At 43.5% G+C, this 24467-nt stretch overlaps 1 protein-coding gene across 4 annotated transcripts; it reads left to right on the forward strand.

Annotated features, from left to right (window-relative positions):
* The first annotated feature begins 37 nt into the window (after positions 1–37).
* Positions 38–23800, forward strand: LARS1 (leucyl-tRNA synthetase 1). Of its 4 annotated transcripts, none has more exons than XM_030504211.1 (32): positions 38–307; positions 1464–1582; positions 2162–2249; positions 2859–2939; positions 3376–3516; positions 3973–4134; positions 4784–4896; positions 5313–5376; positions 5909–5976; positions 6303–6528; positions 6926–7013; positions 7113–7189; positions 7862–7915; positions 8376–8516; positions 9171–9248; positions 9830–9915; positions 10000–10065; positions 10159–10241; positions 10877–11015; positions 12343–12555; positions 13107–13164; positions 14012–14075; positions 14677–14860; positions 15081–15171; positions 16018–16158; positions 16700–16840; positions 16936–17046; positions 17884–17994; positions 19963–20067; positions 20287–20382; positions 21066–21198; positions 23453–23800. In XM_030504211.1, exons 1-32 carry the CDS (start codon positions 302–304, stop codon positions 23656–23658), a joined length of 3534 nt encoding a protein of 1177 aa, XP_030360071.1. In that variant the 5' UTR covers positions 38–301; the 3' UTR covers positions 23659–23800. The 4 variants fall into 4 exon arrangements, with proteins under 4 accessions (XP_030360071.1, XP_030360072.1, XP_030360073.1 ...); XM_030504212.1 differs by lacking the exon at positions 38–307 and adding an exon at positions 756–888; XM_030504213.1 differs by lacking the exons at positions 38–307; positions 1464–1582 and adding an exon at positions 1647–1773.
* Positions 23801–24467: the final 667 nt, after the last annotated feature.

The following is a 24467-nucleotide window of genomic DNA, read 5'->3' on the forward strand; positions in this document are numbered from 1 at the left end:
GCGCGGGAGGGCGGCGCGGGGGCGCCCCCCAGCGGCCCGGCGGGAGCTCTGCGGCGCCAGGGCGGGGCGGGGGGCGTCGTGCTTGTCCCTGCCCCGGGGGTCCCGCAGGGCCGGGCCCGAGCGGGCCGACCCGCCTGCTGCGGCCGGGGGCGGTCCGCGCAGCGGGCGGCTAGGCAAGGCTCGCGGCCGCAACGACGCCATCCCCCCCCCCCCACCGCCTTGGTACGACCCGCCCTCCGCCCCGCCGCCGTGGTTCGGGCCGGCCCCGCCCCGTGTCCCGTCAGGCGCGGCGCCCGGCAGCATGGCGGTGAGTGCGGGCCCGCGCCCCTGCCGCGGTGTCCGCCGGGGGCCGGGGCCGGTCTCCCCGCGCTGCCGCCGGCGCTCTGCCCCGTGCCACACGCCGTGCGCGGACCTGCGGCCCGGCCCGGGGGGCGCTGGCGGCGGGGGCAGCCCGGCAGCCCCTCGCTGTGTCCGGTGTGAGGCGGTGTTTGGGGAGTGCGGGCGCTTGCAGAGCCCTGGCGGCTCCCCGCAGCGTGGGGCTGGGTCTTTGCGGGGCACGGTGGTTACTGTAGGGGTAGAGTCACGCCGAGGTGAGTGATTCAGCGCTGTAGGTGCCAGGGGCTGGTGACTGAAGCCCTTGGCACGAGGCAGAACCTCTCATTAAGCTATCGCGGTAGCTTTGCTTTTCTTGTAAAGGTTTATTTGAGGTTTGCTGCAGCGCTTTTGTCGTTAACCAGGGTCGTGTTTGCTGACACGAGCGAAGGGGTCGCAGCTGCTGCCGCACGTGTCTCAGCGGTGCCCCGGTCGTGGGGAAGAAAACCCAAACCCTCACATATGTGTGTGCCCAGCTTTGCGAGTGGTGCCTGCGGTGTGTTGTGTGATAAATGAGTAAGGAGAAGGACTATATAACACTTAGTGGTGGGGTTTAAACACAGTATAACTTAAAATACGTCACCTGAAGAACTCTGAACTACAGGTAGAGTGGACTTGTGTGCCAGACTGTTGTCCTGGCCGAGGAAGTACCATTCCCACTCAATGTATAGCAAGATAAAGAAACATTGTGTGGGAGTTGTGAAGAGTCTGGAACAAAACCAGAGTTCTGTGGGGTTTGTGGGGTTTCTTTTTTTCGCTTTGCAGTTCTGTCAGCTCCCGTCTCCTCGGTTCAGACACCTCTGAGTTTGTTAGTTATTAGTAATGGGGCCAGTTTGTCAGTGTATGTGCTGTGTTGGCTACTGTGGAGCTCTGCCTGGGAGAAGGGTTGTTAACCCTTTCCTTACAGATCTTGGCTCCTGTTTCTGAAGGCTGACTCTCGTTAGCGATGCTCTGCTGAGAGCTTGTGCTGCAGGTTATGGAGCCCAGAGGCACGCCAGTCTGCAACGAAAGGGGTTCAGGAGCGGTCTGTGCTATATTGCAAGTCTGTGTGAGGTAACCATTCAGCCGGGCTTCTCCTCTGTGTTTCACAGGAACGTAAAGGGACAGCAAAAGTTGATTTCCTGAAGAAAATTGAGAAAGAGATCCAGCAGAAGTGGGATGAAGAGCGAGTCTTTGAGATCGATGCCTCGGACAGGCAGAACCAGAAGAGGTATCGTTACTTGTGATTTTACAGGGTTTTATCTTTTAACTGCTTGAAATGTGTCTTCAGGGGAACTTATTTCCTTCAAAATCCATCAGGGAAGAAGTGGCCCCTCTTGGTCTGTGCTGAGGGTTGGCTGGGTTTTTCCATTCCTTTTTTGCATTTGCCACTTCTAATTAATTTGAAGTGTTGTGAAATGAGTAAGTACTTGCAGTGTGCCACTAAACAATCTGAGCCGGGATGGTAGGAGATTAAATGAATGACTTTAAGCCTTTGCAGTAATTAATTTACAGAAGCAGGATTAGAATTGGTTTCCTTTGAGAAGCTGTTGTGTCTGTTGCAGGTTCTTTGTGCTGTCAGTCCTATGGGGGTTTTTCTTGTGTGTGTTTATTTTCTGTAAGATGACAAAGCCTGTTGGGATATCAGTTCTTTAAAATCAAACACTTGTGTTGCTGGCAGGGAAAACATTATTTTAATGTCAGTGTGGGCTGACAATAGCTGAACATAGCATTAACTGTTTTACCCACGCATCATCTGATGGTCATTTTGAAAGCTGATTACATTTTAATGGTCTGAATTTCTTCTCAGCAAAGGGAAGTACTTTGTTACCTTTCCTTATCCCTACATGAACGGCCGCCTTCACCTGGGACACACCTTTTCTTTATCTAAATGTGAGGTAAAGATTTTCCTTTGCTAATCCCTTTAAATACTACTCTAAAACAAGTGGTGATTTTGTAGTTAAGCTTTGAGCTGTCAGAAGCCTTGTGAATGACTTTATAAAGTCAGTAATGATTGATTCAGACTTTCATTTTTGCCCATATTTTCAGTGGAAATGCTTGAGGAGAAATGCCACTCATCACTTCTTTCATTCTGGGAGACCAGACACAGGGGTTTCCTCTTGTCATTCTCTCAGATTAGCACAAACTTTGCAAGAAATCTCCTCGTCTCTTTCGTTTGTGAACATTGTGCTGTTACCTCTGTGTGAACAGGTTTTAAGTCCTGCGGACAGGGTTCCACACAATCCATCTCTTTGCACTCATTCTTTCTCAGTCAAAACTAGCCCCCTGCACATCAGGAAGGCTTGGACTTGCACAGCCAGGCAGTGACAGACCTGGTGCAAAACATTCTTTTCCATTACTTAGCTTCCTAGGTGCTGTTCGTGGCATTCGTCTGTCTTTCAGTAGTTTCGTGTTAAAGCAGGAGTTGCACTTACTACTTGAGCAGGGTGCTAGTGAAGCCTTGTGCCGTTCCTGTGTAATCTGTTTCATTTTTCCACTTTACATAGTTTGCAGTTGGGTACCAGAGGCTAAAGGGAAAGAGCTGCCTGTTCCCGTTTGGCCTGCACTGCACTGGGATGCCTATAAAGGTAAGATTCTTGGAGCTAGAGGGATTTTTCTAATACTTTTTTGTGATGAAGACTACTTAGAGCATTGCTTACTGTCCATCCTGAACATCGTGTTTAATTTATTCAGAAGTTCATCAAGACAGATTTTGAGCCTGAATTTGTAGTATGATGTGTTGTGCTGGAACTCTTATCACTTTCTAGAAAATAAAATGCTTTCAAACTAAGCTTACCTATTGTATTTCTTTGTCTGCAAGAAAATGCTTCCTGTAAAGCCCTTCCTGCTATGGCAGGAGTCTTGAAGTCACAGGATCCCCTAGAAGCTGACGCGGGAAAAAGTTTGAAGCATTGTTGTGAAATGCAAAGTGTTACCAGTAAAAGCTCTCCCTAGCTGTGATTGAGCAGGGTGCTAGTGCTCAGCTGCCCCAGGAAGGTGCTGATTGCCAATGACTCTGCTTAGGCCTGTGCAGATAAGCTAAAAAGAGAAATGGAATTGTATGGCTGCCCACCTGAATTTCCTGATGAGGAGGAGGAAGAGGAAGAAAATTCTGCTAAAAAAGAAGAAGAAATTGTCATCAAAGACAAAGCAAAAGGCAAAAAGGTAAGCTTTAAACAAAGGCTTCCTTGGTTGGTGGCTGTGCTCTTGGACTCCAGGTGTGCATCAGGGGTTAACTTCACACTCGGAGAACCCTGTGGTACAAACATTGTGGGTTTGTACCTACAATCACCACCTGATTGCCCAGGACCTCAGTGAACTGGTCGTTTCCTGCCAGTTTGTCATGCTGCAGCCTGTCTGCAGATTGACCTGAGCATGTAGCAGCTGAAAAGAGCAGAGGGGGGTTGATGTGTGTACAGTTGATACAAGCTGGGAAGTAGTGTAGATTAGAAACTCTAATGATCAGTCTTCACTGCTAGAGAAAGGATGCTCAAATGTTTGTATTAATGTGTATATCTGAGGATAGAAGCCATAACAGTAAGAGAGAAGAATATTCTGAACATGTAAAGCTGCTGTGAATACAGAACGGGCCCCTTTCCCTCATCACAGTTGTCATTTCAGAGTAAGGCTGCTGCCAAGTCTGGCTCTTCCAAATACCAGTGGGGAATCATGAAGTCTTTGGGACTTTCTGATGAAGAAGTAGTGAGTTTTTCTGAAGCTGAGCATTGGCTGGATTATTTCCCTCCCCTTGCTGTCCAGGACCTGAAAAGCATGGGATTGAAGGTAACTGAAATCTAAAACTCAGCTATGGGAGCAGCCAGGCTCGTGGTGGTGTTATGTTTATGGATGTGCGGCTTCTGCTTTGGGGAGGTTTGCAGTGTGATACCAGCATGGTTCTGGAAGTGTTTCTGCTATTTACGGAATTACTCATTTAAACTTTTAGTAGTCTTGGGTGACAACGAAGTGCTTTCTCATACAGTGCTTATGCTCTGTGCAGTGATTGCAACTGGAAACAAGAATTGAATAAAGGAATTGTGACTTTCCTGTCTTGTTTTCCTATTAGAAACTGCTCTGTAGTCATTATCGACAGTAGTTTAGGAAGAGTAAAGATGTGATATGAAATAAAGATAGTTGTCCTACTGACATCAGATTTTTAAAAATAAAGACAGAGATTACAAACCAGGGGAGCGCTGGGATTTAGCTTGAGTGGGTGGTTAAAACTACCACAAAATCTCTCAAATTCGTGGTCAGCAAACGGGCCGTGAGCCTTTGGCATTTCAGCTCTGAAGGAGCATGCACACACAGACTGCAGGGCCAGGGTTTTAAGCACAAACCTTGTGTGATATGTACTTGTATTATCTTTTTTTGGAGAGAAACTTCTTTTATTCTTTTATTTATTGTATTTATTTATGGGGACTCTCGCACGTTTCAGGTGGATTGGAGGCGTTCTTTCATCACCACAGACGTTAACCCGTATTATGATGCCTTTGTACGATGGCAGTTCCTTACGCTGAAGGAAAGAAATAAGATTAAGTTTGGGAAACGGTACGCATGGAGACTACCACTCAGCTGGGAGCGTGTTGTGAATGTGGAATAGCTCAGCTTTTCCAAAGACAGAACCGCCCGACACATCTCTGGAACGTGCTCCCAACTCCCATTAAACCAGAATCCTTTCATTTCAAATGCTTTCCTGGGCACAGTTGAGTGTACTTATTGTGCTGGTGAAGTGTGTGAGGTTGGGTTCCTCGTGTAGTTTTCCCTTGGGTACCACCTCAAGGCAAAATAGGGCCAATACCAAAAGCTCTTGTCAAAACTGAATGTTGGCATTGGTGCAGATTTATGCAAGTTTGAAAATACCATTAAGTAATCTCTTTCACAAAGAGCTGGGTTCCTTCCCCTCACCCCCCCTTGGCCTACACATTATTGTATTTGCTACTAAATGAACATATCTCTTTTTCTAGATACACAATTTATTCTCCAAAAGATGGACAGCCTTGCATGGATCATGACAGGCAAACAGGAGAGGTAATGTTTTTAATTGATATTCTTATGCATTGCTTATGATCTTAAATATTGAGTGGAAAAATAAATTGTATCTTAGAGCAAACTATATTTTGTACATGCAGAGTTATTGATTGTCAGTACATGTAAAAATGGAATGAACCCCTCTATTGAGGACATTTGTCTTGACCTGTGGATGGTATTTTCCATCATAGCTTTTTTCTGTGATTATTTAGCAGATTTGTGCCAGAAACATCACTAAATTGTGTCATTGTCTGTCTCTTGAAACAAAACAAACTGGCTGTTATTAACTTGTGTTGCTGAGATAGTGGCTGTGGTGAGTAAGGTTTTGGACTTTGGAATAAAGTATCACCTCTGTCTCCAGTCTGCGCTTTTGAAACAGCCATTTGTATCGATGGAAATCTGATTTACTGTGATGAAAACATCAGTACCTTAAACAGCAGTTGGATTGAGTTACTGCAGAATAGGGTTTATTTTCTTTACTGCTTGAGTCAATGTCATATATTGATTGCTGCATTGTTTATGTGAACTGTAGGGTGTCGGGCCTCAAGAATACACACTAATAAAAATGAAGGTATTAGATCCTTATCCCGCAAAACTAAGGTAGGTCTGGAATTTTTAATGGCAAATAGTACTATCTTATGGCCAGAAGTGACCGTTCCATTGGACGGTCTGTTAGCCTAATGCAGACTTCAATTTCACCCTGTTTGTGTCACTTTAAAAACGTGGTGAATAAAGCAGTTTTGAGCTCTTCATTCACTAGTCTGTGCGGAACCCAAAGAAAGTGAAAAACCCACAAAGAACTTACTTGACCCACTTTCATCCCTTAATAAACGTTACTAAAAGTTCATATTAGCTTAAAAGCATGTTCTATATTACCCTGAATGTTGTCGTTTTGGTGACTTATAAAATGCATTTTCCCTCCCCAGTGGCCTAAGAGGAAAAAATATCTTCTTGGTGGCTGCTACACTCAGACCAGAGACCATGTTTGGACAGACCAACTGCTGGGTTTGCCCAGATATGAAGTACATCGGCTTTGAAACTGTGACTGGGGATATTTTTATCTGTACCCAAAGAGCTGCCAGGAACATGTCCTACCAGGGCTTCACAAAGGATAACGGAGTTGTACCTGTGGTCAAGGAGCTGATGGGAGAAGTAAGCATCTTGCAGCTTGCTGGGCAGGCTTATCAGTTCCTGTGAAGCTTATACCTGCAAAGGTGATGGTAGAATCCTACTTACAAAGAAAATACAGGAGCCATTACAAAACTTTTGGAGTGTTTAGTGACTAAAAAAGTGAGCAGCAGACAGCTTCCCTGTCAGCTGAGCTACAGCTGCTGGGAGATTAACCTGATGCACTTCCCTGCGGAATAATGCATTACTGTTGCCTTGGCAGTCTCTCAGCAATCTGCCTCCTTGTCTAACTAAATATATATATACTTATTTGTTTGTAGTAGGTGAGGAATGCCAGCAGATTTGAAGATATCAGCCAGAAGAGCTTACTCAGGCTGAAAAAGTGCTATTTATTGTAGTGATGTTCCTTTGTCCTGTGCAGGAGATTCTTGGCGCTGCACTTTCAGCCCCTCTCACCACCTACAAAGTTGTATATGTTCTGCCCATGCTCACAATCAAGGAAGATAAAGGTAACTGTACAGCAGCATCGTGCCAAAGCCTGTTTGCACTCTGTGTATTCAATACGTTTGATTAATCTTTTTATCTGCGGCATCTGTTTCTTTGTCAAGGCACTGGAGTGGTCACAAGTGTTCCCTCCGATTCTCCGGATGACATTGCAGCCCTGAGAGATCTGAAAAAGAAGCAGGTCAGTCTGCTAACTGAATTGCTTCTGTTTCCTTTCCATCGTTTGGAGGGTCAAAGTTAGATATCCATGGATAAAACGAAACTCCCTTTAGTTGCAGTTTTGCTGTCTCTAACTTGAAATCAAAGCAGTTAAAAATAAACGAAGTTAAAACCAGGAGGGCTGGGACAGATGTTTGCTCTCAGGCTTCAAGTAGAGTTTTGGATGAGAATCAAGCACCTTCTGCTGCGTGTTAAAGTAGAGTACCGGAGAAATAGAAACAAATGCCTGTTGTGGAAATGACTTCCAGAGATGAGATAAAGACCTCTTGATGAATTTCAAATGAGACTTAAAGTAGCTGTAGCTATTACAGCTTCAAGAGTATATCAGCATCTATAAACACCCATCCTTGGCTATTGAATTTTTGTCCCACTTATTTTCAGGGTAAAGCGATATTGGTTTTTCCCCTCTCAAAAATGTAGACAGTTGGGACAAAGAATCACCTGAAATGAGTTGGGGATTAAACTGAAGTGTGAGAAATAGTGGGAAAGCAGGGAGGTGGCTTTGTCTGCTTTGTAATAAAATATTATGAACAGAAAAGACCATATGAATGGATAAAAACCTTTAAATCTTGAACATTTTTCTTCTATCCATATTGGTTAATTTGTTTTGGTTTTTTTCTTTTAACTTCCAAAGGCTCTGAGGGTGAAGTATGGCATCAAAGATGAAATGGTGCTGCCGTTTGAACCGGTGAGTACACGCGGTGTGTCCAGCTGCAGTGCGCGTGTCTGGGCACTCACTGGTGAGAAGCAGAGCAGGAGCTGTGCCTGCCTTTTCCAGAATTTCTGCTTAAAGTCCTCCTCAGCTGAAAGAGTGAAGGGTTTAAAGTCCTCATGTTTTGCTGTAGTTGTAATGTTTGGGTTCATTAGGGGCTGCAACCAGGATTTGTTATCTATTGCTATACTTCAGACATAAAGAAAAGTGTTAATTTTTGTAGAAATTACTATTTTGGAGATTGGTTTGCATCATTATACTGATAACCTGTTGGGTGATTAAAACTTACAGCCTTAATGGCCAGATTGTTGTATATGTTCTGTGCAAAGAATTAAAGACCCTTACTGTTACAGCAGTGTCGTGCTGAATTGGTGTAGATTTTATGGCATTGAGGTAGTCTGAACTGAATATCTGATACCAGTATGTTAATTCTCAGGTGCCCATCATTGAAATGCCGGGCTATGGCAACCTTTGTGCTCCGTTAGTCTGTGATGAGCTCAAAATCCAGAGCCAGAATGACAGAGAGAAGCTTGCTGAGGCCAAGGAGAGAATGTACCTGAAAGCATTTTATGAGGGAGTAAGTAATAAAAGATTTTGGTAAGGATTTTCTTGCTGAGTTTGATTGGGGTGAAACAAAGTGGGTAAAGATGATAGTACTTAAAAAAAGACTGCAAGAAAGAGAGAGATGTTTTCGGTTTTCCCCAGACCACTTTTCATTCGGATTCTCCTGCAGTCTCGTGCTGCAGTTGGAGGAGTTTTGTAGAACTGAAGAGAGAGGATGGAGAAATCTATGACTGCAGACTGAGATCTGTGATCTGATTTCCTTGCAAGTGCCCATCTTCTGGGGAGTTGATCGATCTTGCTACAAGTATTGATTGGGAAACTGGTGGAAAGGGCAGTGTGTTGGGGTAGTTTGTTTGGTTGTTTCCTCCCCTCCTGTCTTCCCTTGTGTGCTGGCTCACTGTGATTCCTCAGCTGTTTTATTGTAAGCTGGCAACAGTTTTATTTCTGACTATCTGTGTGATTGCCTGCATGCGTGCTGACGTGGAGACAGACCCATTTTGGGTAGATGACTGTATTTAATGAGAAAAACCCAAGCAACTTTATTCCTATTTTTTGCATGTCAAAGATTGCAGTAGCTGCCACTTCTTCATGCTGATCCAAAGAGCTATTGCACCTATTTGCTGTTCATTTTTAAAAACATCAACTCCTGTGACCCATCTTTTTACAGGTAATGTTGGTGGATGGATTCAAAGGACAGAAAGTTCAAGATGTCAAGAAGCTTGTTCAGAAGATGATGGTGGATAATGTATGTGATAGTGTGCACACAGCTGCTGCCAAATTACCCATGTTGTCCTTTTCACAGTAGCTGGGTCGCTAAAGAAACCTCTGCTCTGCGGTCATTAGTGGTGCTTTGGATCACTGCAGAGTTAGGAAATACTGCTACAAGCAGCACCTTATGTTCTTGCACGAAGTGGGATGAATATCTTAGAGACCTCTTATACCCTACTTCGTCCCATCACCTTGTCTAGGAAATACTTTGGTAGCCTGATACAGTCTTCGATATAGTCGGGAAGACACTGAAAATGTAGAATCTGAATTGTCAGTCTTTTTCAAGTGACATCTTGTGCTGCTGTCCTCCTTTTGGTCTTGCATGGAGACCTTCTGTACAGAATGAGATGAATTGATACCTCAGAGGAGCATAGAGTCCGTGTTGCTCGTTTTACTGAAGAGAATCCTAAGGCAGAGCACCTGTGCAGTGACAAAAGCCACGCAGTAAATGCTGCAAAGCAGATAGAATGGGGAGGATGCTTTTTGGTAAGATGTGAGGATTTTCAAGACTTTGCCAAGCACTTCACTCTTAGCTTTTACTGCCCTTTCAACTCTTAGGGTGAAGCCATGATTTATATGGAACCTGAGAAACAAGTCATGTCGAGGTCTGCTGATGAATGCGTCGTGGCCCTTTGTGATCAGTGGTAAGTGAAGTAGTTACAAAGTTAGTGCCAAATTATATCCTACTTGTGGATTGCTTTGTTACAACAAACTTTTCCTGACTGTAGGTATTTAGATTATGGTGAAGTGAACTGGAAGAAACAGGCATCAGAGTGCTTGAAACATCTGGAGACGTAAGTTACAAAAGCAGATGGAAAGGGGAGTGCTCGCCGGCTGCGGCTCGTGGTCTGAGAGGGCTGGGAGCACTAATGGCTTATTTCTTACAGGTTTTGTGAAGAGACAAGGAGAAACTTTGAAGCTACTTTAGGCTGGCTACAAGAGCATGCGTGCTCCAGGACATATGGCTTAGGTAGGCAAACCACTTCTCACTTCATGAGAATGTCCTCGTGAGTGTTCTCTTCATGAGGATGGTATTCATTGGTTCATTTGGAAGGCTTAAGTGCTATCTGGAATCCAGCATGGCATGGGTAGGTGTAAAGTAGCTATATCCAACTTACATCCTGACCCAGCATCCCAGAGAAGGCACTTTCCTGAAAACCCATGTGGCCGGGGGTAATTTTATTTTTGCATTACAGGGACTCTGTGCAGCATCTCTGTAGCTTTCTGCCTGGGCTGTTTCTTTTTTTGGAAGGGAGCTCAGAAAAAGGAACTAATGCCATTTCTTGAGTGTTCTCCTTAAATTCTGACTAGCCTTCCTCTTATGTAGCTTCTGACGTGAGGCAGCTGTTCTAACTGCATTGTAACAGACAGTAGATGATCATGAGCTGAAATCTGTTTGAAGGTTGTATTTTCTCTTCAATAAAATTTTCAAATGATTAAGTTTAATTCTTTTAAGAGGATTTTTTTAAAGCATAAGCATGAGTATTTGCATCTTTATCCATGTGTGTATATATACGTGTTCCACTGAAAGTCATGAGCTGCTTATGTGTGCTTGTCAGCAGGGCTGGTACTGGCTGTACCTGATGCTGGTTTCCGTGTCTTTAGGTACCCGGTTACCTTGGGATGAGCAGTGGCTGATAGAGTCTCTCTCTGACTCAACTATCTACATGGCCTATTACACAGTGGCTCATCTGTTACAAGGAGGTAACCTGAGGGGCCAGGGAGAATCTCCTCTAGGCATCCGGTAAGGAGAGTGAATCCTGAAGTGTTCTTGTTCAAGTGGATGTGCTTATCTCCTGAATTGTGCTCAAAGACTTGCCAAGGAGGCTGATGCTTTGTCTTGGTGTTTAAAAAGCATCATTGTCAAACTTAACGTGCTGTTAGTGAACTTACCACGAACCGGTGGAAGGGAAGTAAGGAAAGAGAAAGGAGAGAGGAGGAATGTCCCTGAAAGCAGAACTGTGTGTGCGGTAAATTGCCTTTTTAAGACTTGTTTGGCTTGCCTCAAAGTGGTCCTTGCCAGGAGTTTTTGAGTGACTGGTCTCAGTGGCTGCTGAAGTGTCTCTGCTCACTGAGGCTGCTTTGCAGCTATAGAAGATTGCGTGCTCACAAAGTGAGCAAGACAATCAGCGCTTCCTTTTTGTCACTGTATTAAAAGTAACTCTCTTAGCTTAGAGTCATCTTTTATCCACAACTTGTATGTGGAAGCCTTCAAAGTAAGAGGGGAAGGCATTTGTACCACATGCTTCCTAAGACTGCTCTGTGACCTCTTGGTTGGAGTGGTCGTGAACTTTCAGTGAGAGAGATCAGAGAGATGAGGTAGTACAACTCATCTGGAATGGAAGAAAATAACTGCCAGTCTTCCCTTGAATCTTATGCTCTAGTTCTGCATGTTTTCTGGAGCAGTGAACACACTGGAACTGGAACTTGCCTCATTCGATGCTATAATGAATCTGAAAAACATTTCCCAAGTAAAGGTTCTTACAGAAATAGTTCTGAAAGGCTGGGCAAAGCTTTCATTTTGGCTCAAACCTCTCTAATTACAGAGAAGCTCCCTACATCCTAGTCATGTCTGGAAAAGAACTTTGAAGTGAGCATCCTGAGCACAGAATTGCAGATTTGTTGGAATTAAGTATATTCAATTAGAGTGTACTCAAACACGAATAGATAACATCTTCCTTGTGGTGTTAGCAAATGCTTTTTACCAAGACTTCCTCTGTGAGGGACAGTAGAAGGGGATTGCACACCACAGTAATAGAAAGTATAGAACAGTAACTGTCAGAACTAGAACAGTAAAGAGGTGCATGTAAGACGTTGTTCTAGACTGGTGGTATCGACCATCAATTCAGCTGGTGGTTTAATATGTGCTGGAGGTGCTCTGGGTCAAGAATGCTTTTCCTGTCTGCATAATACAAGCCAAAGCACCTGCGTGTTCTTTGTCCGTGTTTGCTCTGCTTATCAAAGGGAGTGTGTTGTGAGAACTGATCAGTTTTAAGCTGTCTTACACAAACTGCTGCGGGGCGGAAGAGGAACTTTTACTGACATCTCAATATGGGACTAACTCTGTGCAGGGCACATCAAATGAGCAAAGAAGTCTGGGATTACATCTTCTTCAAGGCAGCTCCGTTTCCTAAAACAGAGATTCCAAAAGAGAAGTTGGACAAGCTAAAGGAGGAGTTTGAATTTTGGTATCCTGTGGATCTCAGAGTTTCTGGCAAAGATCTTGTTCCAAATCATCTCTCGTACTACCTCTATAATCACGTGGCCATGTGGTCAGATCAAAGGTGAGTTTGGAGATAATGTGAACCAGGCATGCAGGAGAGAAAGCGGGAGAGTTTGGAGTTCTGGTATGTCTGCTAATGGCTGTTTTGGACTGTGCAGCATTCAGAATTAGGTTGAAAATGTGTTTTTTCATACAGCTTTCCTGCAGTTGTCTGTGGTAGAAGTTAGTGAAATTGAAGGCTTTTTATCATTATTTCCCCTGTTTTTTTTTTCTAGAATCCTTAAAGATTTTAAGATGCAGGATTCTACTGAGTGCTGCTGGGCAATGCCAGTCACTGGCCTTTAAACTAAATGTAGTCGAATAGAGGGAGGTGTGGGGTGGGTGAAGTGTAAATGCAGGTGCAGTGCTCCTGCTTCACGTTTCAGCAATGATAATCTCTTGGCCTTACATTGTAGCTCCTTAATTTTCTTAAGACACCCCCTTTTTTTTTAATGAAGGTTGAAGATTCCACTTACGGTGTTGTCCCAAACTGGAACGTAAAATGTTTGCTCTTTTTTTAAAAGAGAAAATACATTTACTTCACCAAATGCTCTCTATCTTGTCTTCAAACAGAGAAAAATGGCCAGTAGCTGTGAGAGCAAATGGACATCTCCTTCTCAATTCTGAAAAGGTAAAGTGGGGTTTCATGTGAGAGATGGCTTTTGTGGCTGTCAAATAGGCACTTGCCAGCCAGGCTGGAAAAGTGCTTCTTGCTATTTAAGAGGAGGAAATAGTGAAAATTCCAGTTTCCTCATTGGTGCCCTCCAATTTTGCATTCATCAGAGGTAAAGACCTGCCTTTCTTCCAGTTCTATGGAATGCTTTTCTTAAGTTAGCTCTTGTATAGCTTCACCAGTTTAGTAAAGATTTCAGTGCATTTCTGTTAAGTTTTAGGGTAATACAGAATGTAGAATGTTTTGGGTTTTGGGTTTTTTGACTAAATTTTAGCTTTGTTAAGCACTGAAGTAGTGCAGTGAGAGGAGAGCGTTTGTGCCAGTAACTCGCTCATGTGTGCAAGTTCTGGAATGGAATTAGTTAAAAGTACCCGAACCTGGGAATTAGGCCTTGGAGACTGTCTAACATGAAGCAAAAAACCCCACCAGAGTCCTTGTAAAAACCAATGCAGGATGAACTGAAGTACCAAATTTGAATAGAATTTAAGTTTAATTTAGGTAGTTTCTGGAATTAACTTTTGATACCAGTTGTCCCACCTCTCAGAACCTGAGAAAGGCTGGGCTGGAACCCAAATGATGCCACCACTTCCCTGCAGCTGTGGTGCGTGTGGACCTGTTCAGGGTTCGGGAGGTAGATGGGCGAAGTTCAGTCTGCTTTTCTGTATTCCGATTTACCCAATTGCTTTTGCTGGGGTTCATGAGCAAACACCTTCTCAAGGGTTTGCCCAAGCCCCTGTTGTGTCTGTCTTGCTTATCCAACAGCAAAATGGATGTGTGAGCAAATAGACTCTTCTGTTTCTTGCAGATGTCTAAATCTACAGGCAACTTTCTCACCCTGACTCAGGCTCTTGACAAGTTTTCTGCAGATGGTAAGTGTGTTCTGACCTACGTCTGGTTTTCAGTTATGCCAAAATGACTAAAATGAGTGTTCTACTCTCAGAGGAGCAGTGGGTTTATTGGAGGATTGAATTGCAATAAATCCACTGCTTACCACCTGTGCTTTTTGACAACCTGAACTCCATTGGGATGCATGTTAGCACACAGCCTGTTCAGCCAAGAGCTGCTCCTGGTGTTGAGACCCCTTAAAGGGTGCTTGCTTCATGCTTCCACGTTGTCCTAAGAGATCAAAACTGAAGACAGATCCTGTTGGTGCACAGGGGGTGTCTACATGCGTTCCCATGTGCCCATGTTCCTTCTTGCATGCTCTTGGTTTTTCGGCAGTGATTGTACTAGGCTCCTGGTCCTTGGTGTGTGTTTGGTTTCCTTCCTCAGGAGGGCAGTGTACCTCTTCTGGGTCAAGTCCATCCTTTGAGACAGCTCTCTCTAGCTGGCCAGGCAGATTGAAAATGCACTCTGCATTTTATTAACTCATAATGAAAAGGCAGTTGGAATTAATTTTGAGTCCCTGCTGCATCTGTAGCTACCAGCTAATTGCATGCTGGCCACATTAGCTGATGCAGTTTCTTTCAGGCATGCGTTTAGCCTTGGCTGATGCTGGTGACACTGTTGAAGATGCCAACTTTGTGGAAGCCATGGCAGATGCTGGTATTCTTCGTCTCTACACATGGGTGGAGTGGGTAAAGGAGATGATTGCAAACAGAGACAGTCTGAGAAGCGGTCCTGCCAACACCTTCAATGACAAAGTCTTTGCCAGGTACTGTACAAAAGCTAATGATACAGTTTGTTCCATTGTTTTTCTTGCAATGAGCATCTCCATTCTACACATTAACGAATTACATAGAACAAAACACTTTACAGAATAGGGTGTGGGATTGCCTTGCACGGGTGGCATTGATAGTGGTGTTTTACACAGTCTGCCATTACGTGGGGTAGACTCTGCAACGTTGGTGTTCTCACTTCCCTTCCCTCCCTAGTGAAATGAATGCTGGCATAACGAAGACAGACCAAAATTATGAGAAGATGATGTTTAAGGAAGCTCTGAAAACTGGCTTGTTTGAATTCCAGGTAGGAGGTCTCTTGTTAGGTGTAAGAAACTAACACTTGGTATTTGTTACTTTGTGGATTTCTTTTAATCTTGATGTCTCTGATCCTTAATTAGACAGCTGAATTGGAATTGTGCCAAGAAACAAGAGTATGTGAATAAATCTGAAATTATAAAGGTCTGCTTGTGCCATCTTACCAAGGACCAGGGGAAGACAACTGTGTTTCTGCAAATAGTCCCGATTAACTAATATGAGCAAAAAGCTGCTTAAAACAAAGGCACTATTAAAAAGAGTGTTTCCTTTCTTTAGCTGCTTTGTAATAAGGAGCTCTTTGTGAGAAATCCAGATAATACATCAACAAAGTTGTTTGGAAGCAGAGTGCTTTTTGATACACTCCATAAGCCGTGTCTCCGGAGTGTCTGCTGAACCACGCACTGCCCTTAATGAGTTACAGAGACTCCTTTATGTGGCTCCTTTATGATACTCAGGAATATGATTAAGTAGGCTGAATTATATGTATAATGATAGATCATATTCATTGTCTTTTTCTTAGTACTTACTAGTATCTCTATGCAAGCTGTTTGGATGACAGTACCTGATACACAGTTGTGGATATTTTTGTCTCTTATGCCTGTGCCAGTAAACACTTCTAAAAAAGTACCTTGTTGCAGCAGAAATTAAATGGCTGCCTGACAGATTCCCACTCAGGTGCTTCAGGAAAATGCAGTTCTTGTAATAATCCATGATTGAGTTCTAAGCTGTTTACACTTGAAAGGCATATTAGAGCAAGGAATTGTGTGTTTTCTTCTCGATGTTTCTCCATGGCAGGTGGGCTGTGCTAATGCTGGTTGCACTGGCTGTGTTTCAGGCGGCAAAGGATAAATACCGTGAGCTGGCGATAGAAGGGATGCACAGAGAGCTGGTGTTTCGGTTTATTGAGGTTCAGACGCTGCTCTTGGCTCCTATTTGTCCCCACTTGTGTGAGCACATCTGGTCGCTTCTGGGAAAGGTACTCACTGACTTTTGGGTTTTGTCACTTGATTCAGACGTCAGCTTTTCCTGATTTTTAGTGAGGCTTCTATCAGGCTTGTGGATGTCTTTTGCATGCAAATAGAAGAAACATGTCTTAGGATATGAAGAGCCATAATAGCTCATTGTCCATAGGACAGGGAACATATGGGGTTAGCCTGTTACTGGGATGACATATGCAACTCTAATACAAGTCACTTTGGTTGTCTACTCACAAAGAGGTGATCTAAAATTAACCCACTTAGACATGAGACTTTGGGGATTCTTTACTGCTTTATTCTCGTAGACGATGTTATGTAGGTGTATGGCAGGTGTAATTGTATGTATAGTCCTTAACACTCTTGCAAATAAATGCTTGTTGGCTGCATACTTACTCCTTTACAGCCTAGTTACAGGTGGGTGTTCACTGAGGTTCCAACTGTCTAAACTCCTGTTTCCAGTCAAGCTATAATGGATTGAAACCCCACCAGATACTAATGTGTTTTCATCTCCATGCATGTTACTTCTCCCTTTCTTCAAAGCCTGATTCCATCATGAGAGCCTCATGGCCGACAGCAGGTCCTGTGGATGAGGTATTGATTCGCTCATCCCAGTACCTGATGGAAGCAGCTCATGACCTCCGACTCCGCCTCAAGAACTACATGGCACCTGTGAAAGGAAAGGTGAAGTGTATTAGGTCATCTTTTTAAATGTGCTCCCTGATAATTGTATACTGCTTCAGGAGTCCTTCCTAATTTTTTTTTCCTTGTTTCCTTAGAAAAGCGCTAAAGAACCTTCCCAGAAGCCTTCTCACTGCACCATCTACGTGGCAAAGAGCTACCCGCCCTGGCAGCACACCACCTTGTCAGTTCTGCGCAAGCACTACCAGGTCATCATCCTTGCATGTTTCTTTGGGCTGCTTACCTGCTGCTCTGGGGGCTCTTTTTCTCTGTCTGAGAAAGTTTCTAAGCTGTAATTTGTTACCAAATTATTTGCATATATGTAGCTTTCATTTTCTCCAAGCTTTTACAACTGTCCGATAAGCTGTGGTGCTTAATGAAAATGTCCCAAGGAATGTCATTGACTTGACAGTATGATTCAATAGTTTTTGACAATCTGAGTAAAAAGTGGCTCATGTTCTGTTATTTTTTTCATTTGTAAGTGGTTAGGTTTTAAAATATTCTTCTTCCCAAGCTGACTGACAGATTAATGCTGCCTTACTATGCAAGTGGGCTCAGAAGCATTGCTTTGGTCCTTGAGGAGGTGTATACCAGTCAGTGATGTTACAAGAAACATGCTGAAATGGAATGCATCAGTCATTAGTAGAATAAATAAGCTGTTCTGAAAGCAGAAGAATCTGTACTTGTGACATGGGGAACTGATGAGAGTGGCTTTTGGCACCTTGATGAACCATCCTTCCTAGCTTGAACAAAGCAGTGTTACAGCTGAGAGTCATGACTGTTCCAGCTTGTGGTATTAAGAGAAACCAGTATTCCTCATGTGAAGTTTGTTCTGGGGCTGTTAAACATCATGCATTCTGTAGGCTTTTTTTCTGCATTAGTGTTAAAATCTGCTGTTTGGCCGGATGTTTCAAAGGGATGAGAATTTTTCTATGTGGAATCTATGATGACAAACCTTGCTGGTATTTATGGGAAGGGTATGTGGTATTAAAGGGCAAGTCTTTAATGATACCTATCCTTTTTAATGGGTGTTCATTGATGTTTAGGTCAGTGGAGGTCAACTGCCAGATAATAAAGTAATTGCCAGTGAGTTGAACACCTTGCCAGAGCTGAAGAAGTACATGAAGAAGGTTATGCCTTTTGTCGCCATGATTAAGGTAAGTGGAAAAAGCTTTTGTGAAGAAAACTGGCTGGACAAAGGCAATGATAATCTGCAGCTTGGTGCATGGGTATTGTTGTTTCCTTTATTTCATTCCTGAATCTCCTGCTAACATTTGACTTCAGTCGCTTTCCTCCCCTTGCTTGTTTGGCCTCTTCATGGTTGTGTTTATAACTGCTTTGACATCTCTGGAAGAAAGATACAGTAAAAAAGTCTCTACATGAATTACCCCAGGTGAATGAATGGTCTGGCTGGGGCTCAGTAGTTTCTGTATTTTGCAGGTTATAATCTGTGCTTCAAATACATGTGGATTCCTCTATGATTGAAATGCATCAGATTTGACTCTTAGGGTTTTTCATGCTGAAATGAGAATAAGGTGTTGCTCTGGGGACAAAAAAATGCTTAACACTTGAAAGCTAAGAACAAGGTTAGAGATAAGTGATTGCACCACATTTAAGGGAGCATAAAAGGGTCTGTTCTGACCCCTGAGTGGGATTATGAATTTTGTGTATCATTTGTGTGCCATGCAAAGAATAAGCAAAAACTTTAAAAAAAAAAAAAAAAGGAGAGGAGTGGGCAGAATAGGATTTAAAACCTTTTAGACTTCTCGTGATCTGGAGAAGTTGAGAGGGATTGGTAATGGGAAAAATCCTAATGAGTGTGAAATACTTCTCCTCCTTAAATTTTAGCTTCATTTTTAAAATTCCTATAATAATGTGTTCTGTTGGTGTTATATTTTATAAATGGAGGTGCTCTTCTGCCCTCTCTCTAGGGTTATTCTAATGACTCCTCATGGTAGCTTAGAAGCCTTCAGAGGAACAGAGAGCACAAAGCAGCTACAAAGCTTCGTGTAGAAGTGTGTAAAGAGATGTAGTGATGTGTTAGATCAGCTGGTACAGTTGGAAAAGGTCAGAGAAGCTTTCAGTCCTACAAGTGTGTTAGGTCTGAAACATCCTGGGTTTGATTTCCTTATTCTGGCAGAGGTCAGTGATCCTGGTGCAGCTGGGAATGGGCTGGCGTGCTGAGCCTCCCCCAGCATCGATCCTCTCGCTTCTGAAGAGCAGGGAGCAATTTGACATAAAGACATAGAAACATCTGAGCTCAGACTCCCTACATCAGTGTGGTTTTCTCTGAAAACCAATTATTCAGCAATTCCAGTGCACCAGCAACATTTCTGCTTGTGCTTCCTATTTGTCAAAGGGAAGAGAAACTTTGTGATTTACAAAGGGGAGCAATTCAGTGTGAATGCAGGGGATCTTTCACATTAAACTGACAAGGAAACCAGGAAACCACAGCCATGCTGAGTCTGACAAAGCAGAGCTTCAAAGGAGACAGCTGGCTCAGCATGTGAAAGCAAGAAAGGGGCAGATTGAATTCCAAAGAGGAAGTTCTGTTTTACTGTTAAAAAAAAATCACGTGGTTTTTCTATTGCCTTTAATACTTTGTCTCTTGGGAGTGTTGCTGTTGCCTTTCTCAACTAATTAAGTTACTTTTATGTTAACATATAAAGTAGTTGTTATTTCCCTGCAGAGAACTTGTTTTACGACTGCTGTGAACATGTCCAGTTGTTGTAAGCTTGTCCTTTGTTTCAAACTAGGTCATAAGACTGCATTTCCTGCTGTGAAATACCACTGAAATGCTGACTTATTTTGTGAATTCTCAATCTGCACATTAAGTAGGGATCATAAATAACTGAATGTCAAACACCTTTTCAATGCTATATTAAAAATGTATTCTAATTGCTCTTTCTCCTCCCATCAGTGTCACTAACTCGCTATAGAAGAAGCCCTGTTACAAGAAAATTATTGCTCCTACGTTAGCATGTTGTGCCAGCAGAGAGCTCTCATGTTTAAAGGCCTATTCTGTTCATGACTAATGAAGATAGTTTGCCGTTTTGAAGCTTCATTTTACTGCAGCATTTAGAGTTTTAATCCTTTTATTTTCTCCTTTTTTTCCCCTCTGACAGGAGAACCTGGAGAAGAACGGCTCACATGTTCTCGATCTGGAGCTGGAGTTCGATGAGCGTGCAGTGCTCATGGAGAATATTGTCTATCTGACAAATTCCCTGGAGGTTGGTGCATACCTGGCATATTCATTACTTGGGTTTTACTGGCATGACTGGAGGACCAGCCTTTCCTAAGGCTCTAAGCATGGTTGCATTAACTTCTGGGTGTATGTTGCTCAAGCAGTTGTTTTTATTATCAACTAAATAGGCCTGGTGACTCCTGTTGTTCACACCAGCTGGATTAAACTGTATGTTCCCTTTTCTCCCTATTTTCTTTTTTCACAGCTTGATCACATCGAAGTGAAATTTGCTTCTGAAGCAGAAGATAAAATAAAAGAAGACTGCTGTCCTGGAAAACCATTTTCCATATTCAGAACTGAGGTAAGATCAGAAATTCAGATACTGGAAGCCTGAAAACTTCATTTAAAAAAAGCCAGACAAAAGCAAATATGCCATGTAAAAACTTGGATCAGACGTGGACACTGGATTCATTTTGCCTTTGACCCAGCACCCTTTCAAAACAAGAAACATTTCCTGAAGCAATTATGTTTTGGGGTTTTTTTAATTCCTCTGTATAGAGCCCTAAATGTCTGTGACTGTACCTTAGATTTAGGTTCTTCCAGTCAGCACAACTTAATTATTTGATCTGAAGACTGTTAGTTTATCTATTTATAGTGGCTAGGAGATTCCCTTCAGCCGCGTAAACCTTTCAGAAGGATTCCTACAGCTCTGCTGTGGATCCTCGGCAAGTCATGTGTAAGTTCAGTGACCCTTCACAACAGTGGCATCATGTGTGGATATTTCGAGCTCTAACGGTTTGTACAGTAAAAAGACCTAATTGATTTCCCTAAATATGTCCTCAAGACTTGTGCTTACTCTGGTGAATGTTTTAGGGTTGGGGCAGTGCTCACATTCTGCCACTGGCAGGTGTGCTTCTAAATGAAGTTTATCCACCCAAAATGTTTGCTGATGGCAGATGTTGGTTTGGTTTGGTTTCGCGTTTCCTCTGAGGCTTGGATCACAAGCACAGATCTCCTTTAATGTTTGTATTAACTTCTTTACAGCCCAGCGTGTCTGTGTTCCTGGTGAACCCTCAACCATCAAACGGCCACTTCTCTACAAAAATTGAAATCAGGCAAGGGGACAACAGGGAGACGGTGATCAGGCGCCTGATGAAGATGGACAGAGGGATCAAAGGTAAGGTGCTAGCACGGCTGTATGGCTGTCACAGGCTGGTCAGAGCAACAGAAAGCTGCTGGAGTTCATGCTGCTGTAGTCGCTGCTTAGAAAGGAGGCAGGAGTATTGTGGTGAAAAACCAAAGAGGTGATGTGCAAATAAGCAGGTTTTGCGGTGGTCTTCCTCATTAGCCTTTGGTTCTGCCACTGATACACTGAATCCCAGCTTCAGCCAAAGGTGAATGTGGATGATCTTTCTTTTGTCGGGCACTTTGGCTTTCTGAGAGTGAGTTAGTCCCATAGCTGGCTGTAGGTGGCTTCTGTCACTTGGATTGTGGAGCCCGGGGATGAAAAAAACATTTACCAGATTTATTTTTCTATTTATCCTCAGGTGGCAGTTGCTGCCTTGGCTCCTCATGATTTGTCTCACTTCGTAGTGGAAAACTACCTGTTCAGTTAAAATTGGGATTACTGAGAATTGCTTTTAATAGCCCCACCAATCACCATTGTTTATGCCAAACTTGAACTCGTAACTTGTGTGGGGAAATGCTTTAATACTCCTTTTAAATCCTCTGAGCTAGTTCTTCCCTCTCAACTCTTGTGTTCGTTATGCACTAATACTTCATTTCAGCTGTTAAACATTGAACTCTGCAGTCGTAAGAGAGCACTCAGTCCATGGGCAGTAGTGAATTCCAGTGGGGAAGCATTAAGACAAAAGCATTTCGCCACCTGCGAACCCAACTTTGCATTAAATAAATAAAGGTGTCCAGGCAGAGCTTGGGGTGCTGCTTTTGCCAGGGCATGTTTACCTGGAGCCTGTGGAGTGCTCTCAGGTGGCAGGTGTGCTTGGCTTAGGAACCTGGATTCCAGCACAGGGAAAAATCCACCCTATGGAGGTCACATTTTTTGGCAAAAATCCTGGTTGCTGTTAATAATTCCTTTACCTCCTCTTGCTCCTTTGCTTTCTGGTTTTCTGTCTAGTAAAGCCCTGTGTAAGTTCCTAGGGTGATGTGTGCTGACATGACAGAAGAGGAGGGATCCTGTGCTCATCTTTGTCACTGTCTTGTGTGGCACTTTCCTGTGTTCTGCCTTGTTGCAGTTAGGATAAAAGCTGCCTCTTGGGAGTGCTGCTGTGGTCAGTTTAAATGTTTGTGGTGTCTTGACAGCCTAAAGGTGGTCAGCCCTCGCAGGCAGCAGTATTTCAGGGTGTGTGCTCTTCCTTCATGGTGCTTGGAAGTAAGCTGTGTTTCTTCTAGCCTACTTGTTGATAATTTTACTATTCCTCACTTATCCATCTGCTTGGATGGATACTTTAGGAAAACACAGGCTAGCATGAGAACACTTCTTGTTGGACGTTCTTGAAACAAGCAGCAAGTTCCTGGCCATGTGTAATGAGTGAAAGTGGCTTTCTTAAAGGAACAGCAGCTGTGGCTGTGTTGAAGAACACAGGAGATAAGACTCAAACAAATCTGAAGCACCGAGATGGATATAAAAGGAAAACTGGACCTCATCCAAGAGCTGGTGACAGCAGAGTAATCTTTTCTTTCTGTATCTTTAAACAGCTTGTGTTTATATTAATGTTTGTCTGTGGAACAAAGACAACTACCTACCAGTGATGGTGCACACAGAGGAGCAGATGATAAGTGGCAAAGTACAGGCAGGGGAAGGGCACTGTGCACACAGTAGATGTGTATGTGTGTGTGTATCTACTGGTGGCGTGCTAGGTGGGTACTTTGAGATGCTGGAAAACAAGTGAGGTTAAGCAGTGACTTTCTCTCTCAGTCTTTTCCAGAAGGTGTCACTGTTCTGTTGGTGACCAGGGCAGAAGGTTGTACTTGGCTTGGCTGCAAGATCTCAGGCTTCCTGGGCTTTATTCTCGGTCTGCTTAGTGTGCATTTGAATAGGGAATTGTACTTAAAACAACACTCACCTTCCTCTTTCTCCCAGTCTCTGAAATTCATTGCTCAGAAAATGGTACCATAACTGCTCAGTTACTCACGGCTGTCCCAGCAGCAGACAAGGCAAATCTAGTGCTTAGAGTGTGGTATTGGGAGTTGATATTTCTGTGTGGTTTATCCCTATTTCTGCTGGTAATGTACAGTGTAACCACTGAATGGCATCTTTGTAGTGGGTGTAAATCTAAGCATGAATGTTATTTCCAAGAGAGTGTATTTCCTTGGAGCAGATGTAGAAGTACTGGGTATTGATCAGTCCGGTTGATATTGCAGCCTGTGTGCAGATCTTGGAGCCTAACGAGCCCTTCTCTTCACTGCAGATCTCTCTAAAGTGAAGCTGATGAGGTTTGATGATCCTGTGCTTGGCCCCCGGCGTGTTCCAGTCCTTGGCAAGGAGGAAGCAGAGAAAACACCTATTCTGGAGCAGGCCATCTTCCACATCGACCTGGGCGAGCACCGCGTTCGCCTCTCCGAGAACGGCCTCATGAAGGACATTGGGGACACCATCGTTTACCTTGTCCACTGAGCTGGCGCGTCCTGGGGTGACTCTGAGCATCTGTAATGAGCGAAGATGGGAATTTGTTCTGTAAAAAACAAAGCCTCACTCTGCATGCAGGCTCACCCCATCTCTTTTAAACACGGATAAAATAAAACTATTTTCCTCTGGCGCTCTGGCTTTTCTTGAAAGAAGCAGTTATCGTCAATGTTAATGTGGCCGATCTTCCTTTTCAGCTGTGGCCAGTGGTTTCAGGAGCAAACTAGAGCACCACACTTGGAATTCCTCTCCCTCCAAATAGGCAAGGACCTGGGTAGAAAAGTTGGTTGTAAATCTCATGTAATAGAGGGGAACGAGTTGCTTGCATACTTGTGTATTTTACTTTGCAGTGACCCAGGTGAGTGAACAGCATCAGGGCACTTTTACACAAACCAGCAGTTCAGAAGTAACGTGATACTGAAGAACTCTTAAGCAGGAGTTAAATAGGAAAGCTTCCCTGCTTCTCAGCTCTTAAAACAGGAGTGCCTGTAGCACACGCTGTTACAGACTGACTTTTCCTTTCTTATTCTTTCATAAAACTATGCATGAATCTATTTTAAGTAGAAAGGTTAAGTGTTCTTTTCATAGATTTTGCATTGTGATGGGTTTGTTAATCTCAGGGCTGTCACAGGCTGCTTTCCCCTTTTTTGGATTATGAATCATCACACACAGCTCCAGGGCTTGTGTCTGCAGATTCAGGAAGGTGCCTGGTGCCAAACAGCATCCTTTGTTCTGCACCATTGCTCTTCAGCAGCTTCACAGCTCTCAATGCTCCATATGGCTCAACAGTTCAACTTCCT

Source organism: Strigops habroptila, chromosome 12 (assembly GCF_004027225.2).
Source record: "Strigops habroptila isolate Jane chromosome 12, bStrHab1.2.pri, whole genome shotgun sequence".
NCBI classification, from domain to species: Eukaryota; Metazoa; Chordata; class Aves; order Psittaciformes; family Psittacidae; genus Strigops; species Strigops habroptila.

Excerpts from the sequence above, each read along its gene's own strand:
- LARS1 (XM_030504211.1), top strand. Across the intron at positions 3,517-3,972 it reads ACAAAGCAAAAGGCAAAAAG|AGTAAGGCTGCTGCCAAGTC; the intron begins GTAAGCTTTAAA and ends TTGTCATTTCAG. Across the intron at positions 6,529-6,925 it reads TCAAGGAGCTGATGGGAGAA|GAGATTCTTGGCGCTGCACT; the intron begins GTAAGCATCTTG and ends TGTCCTGTGCAG.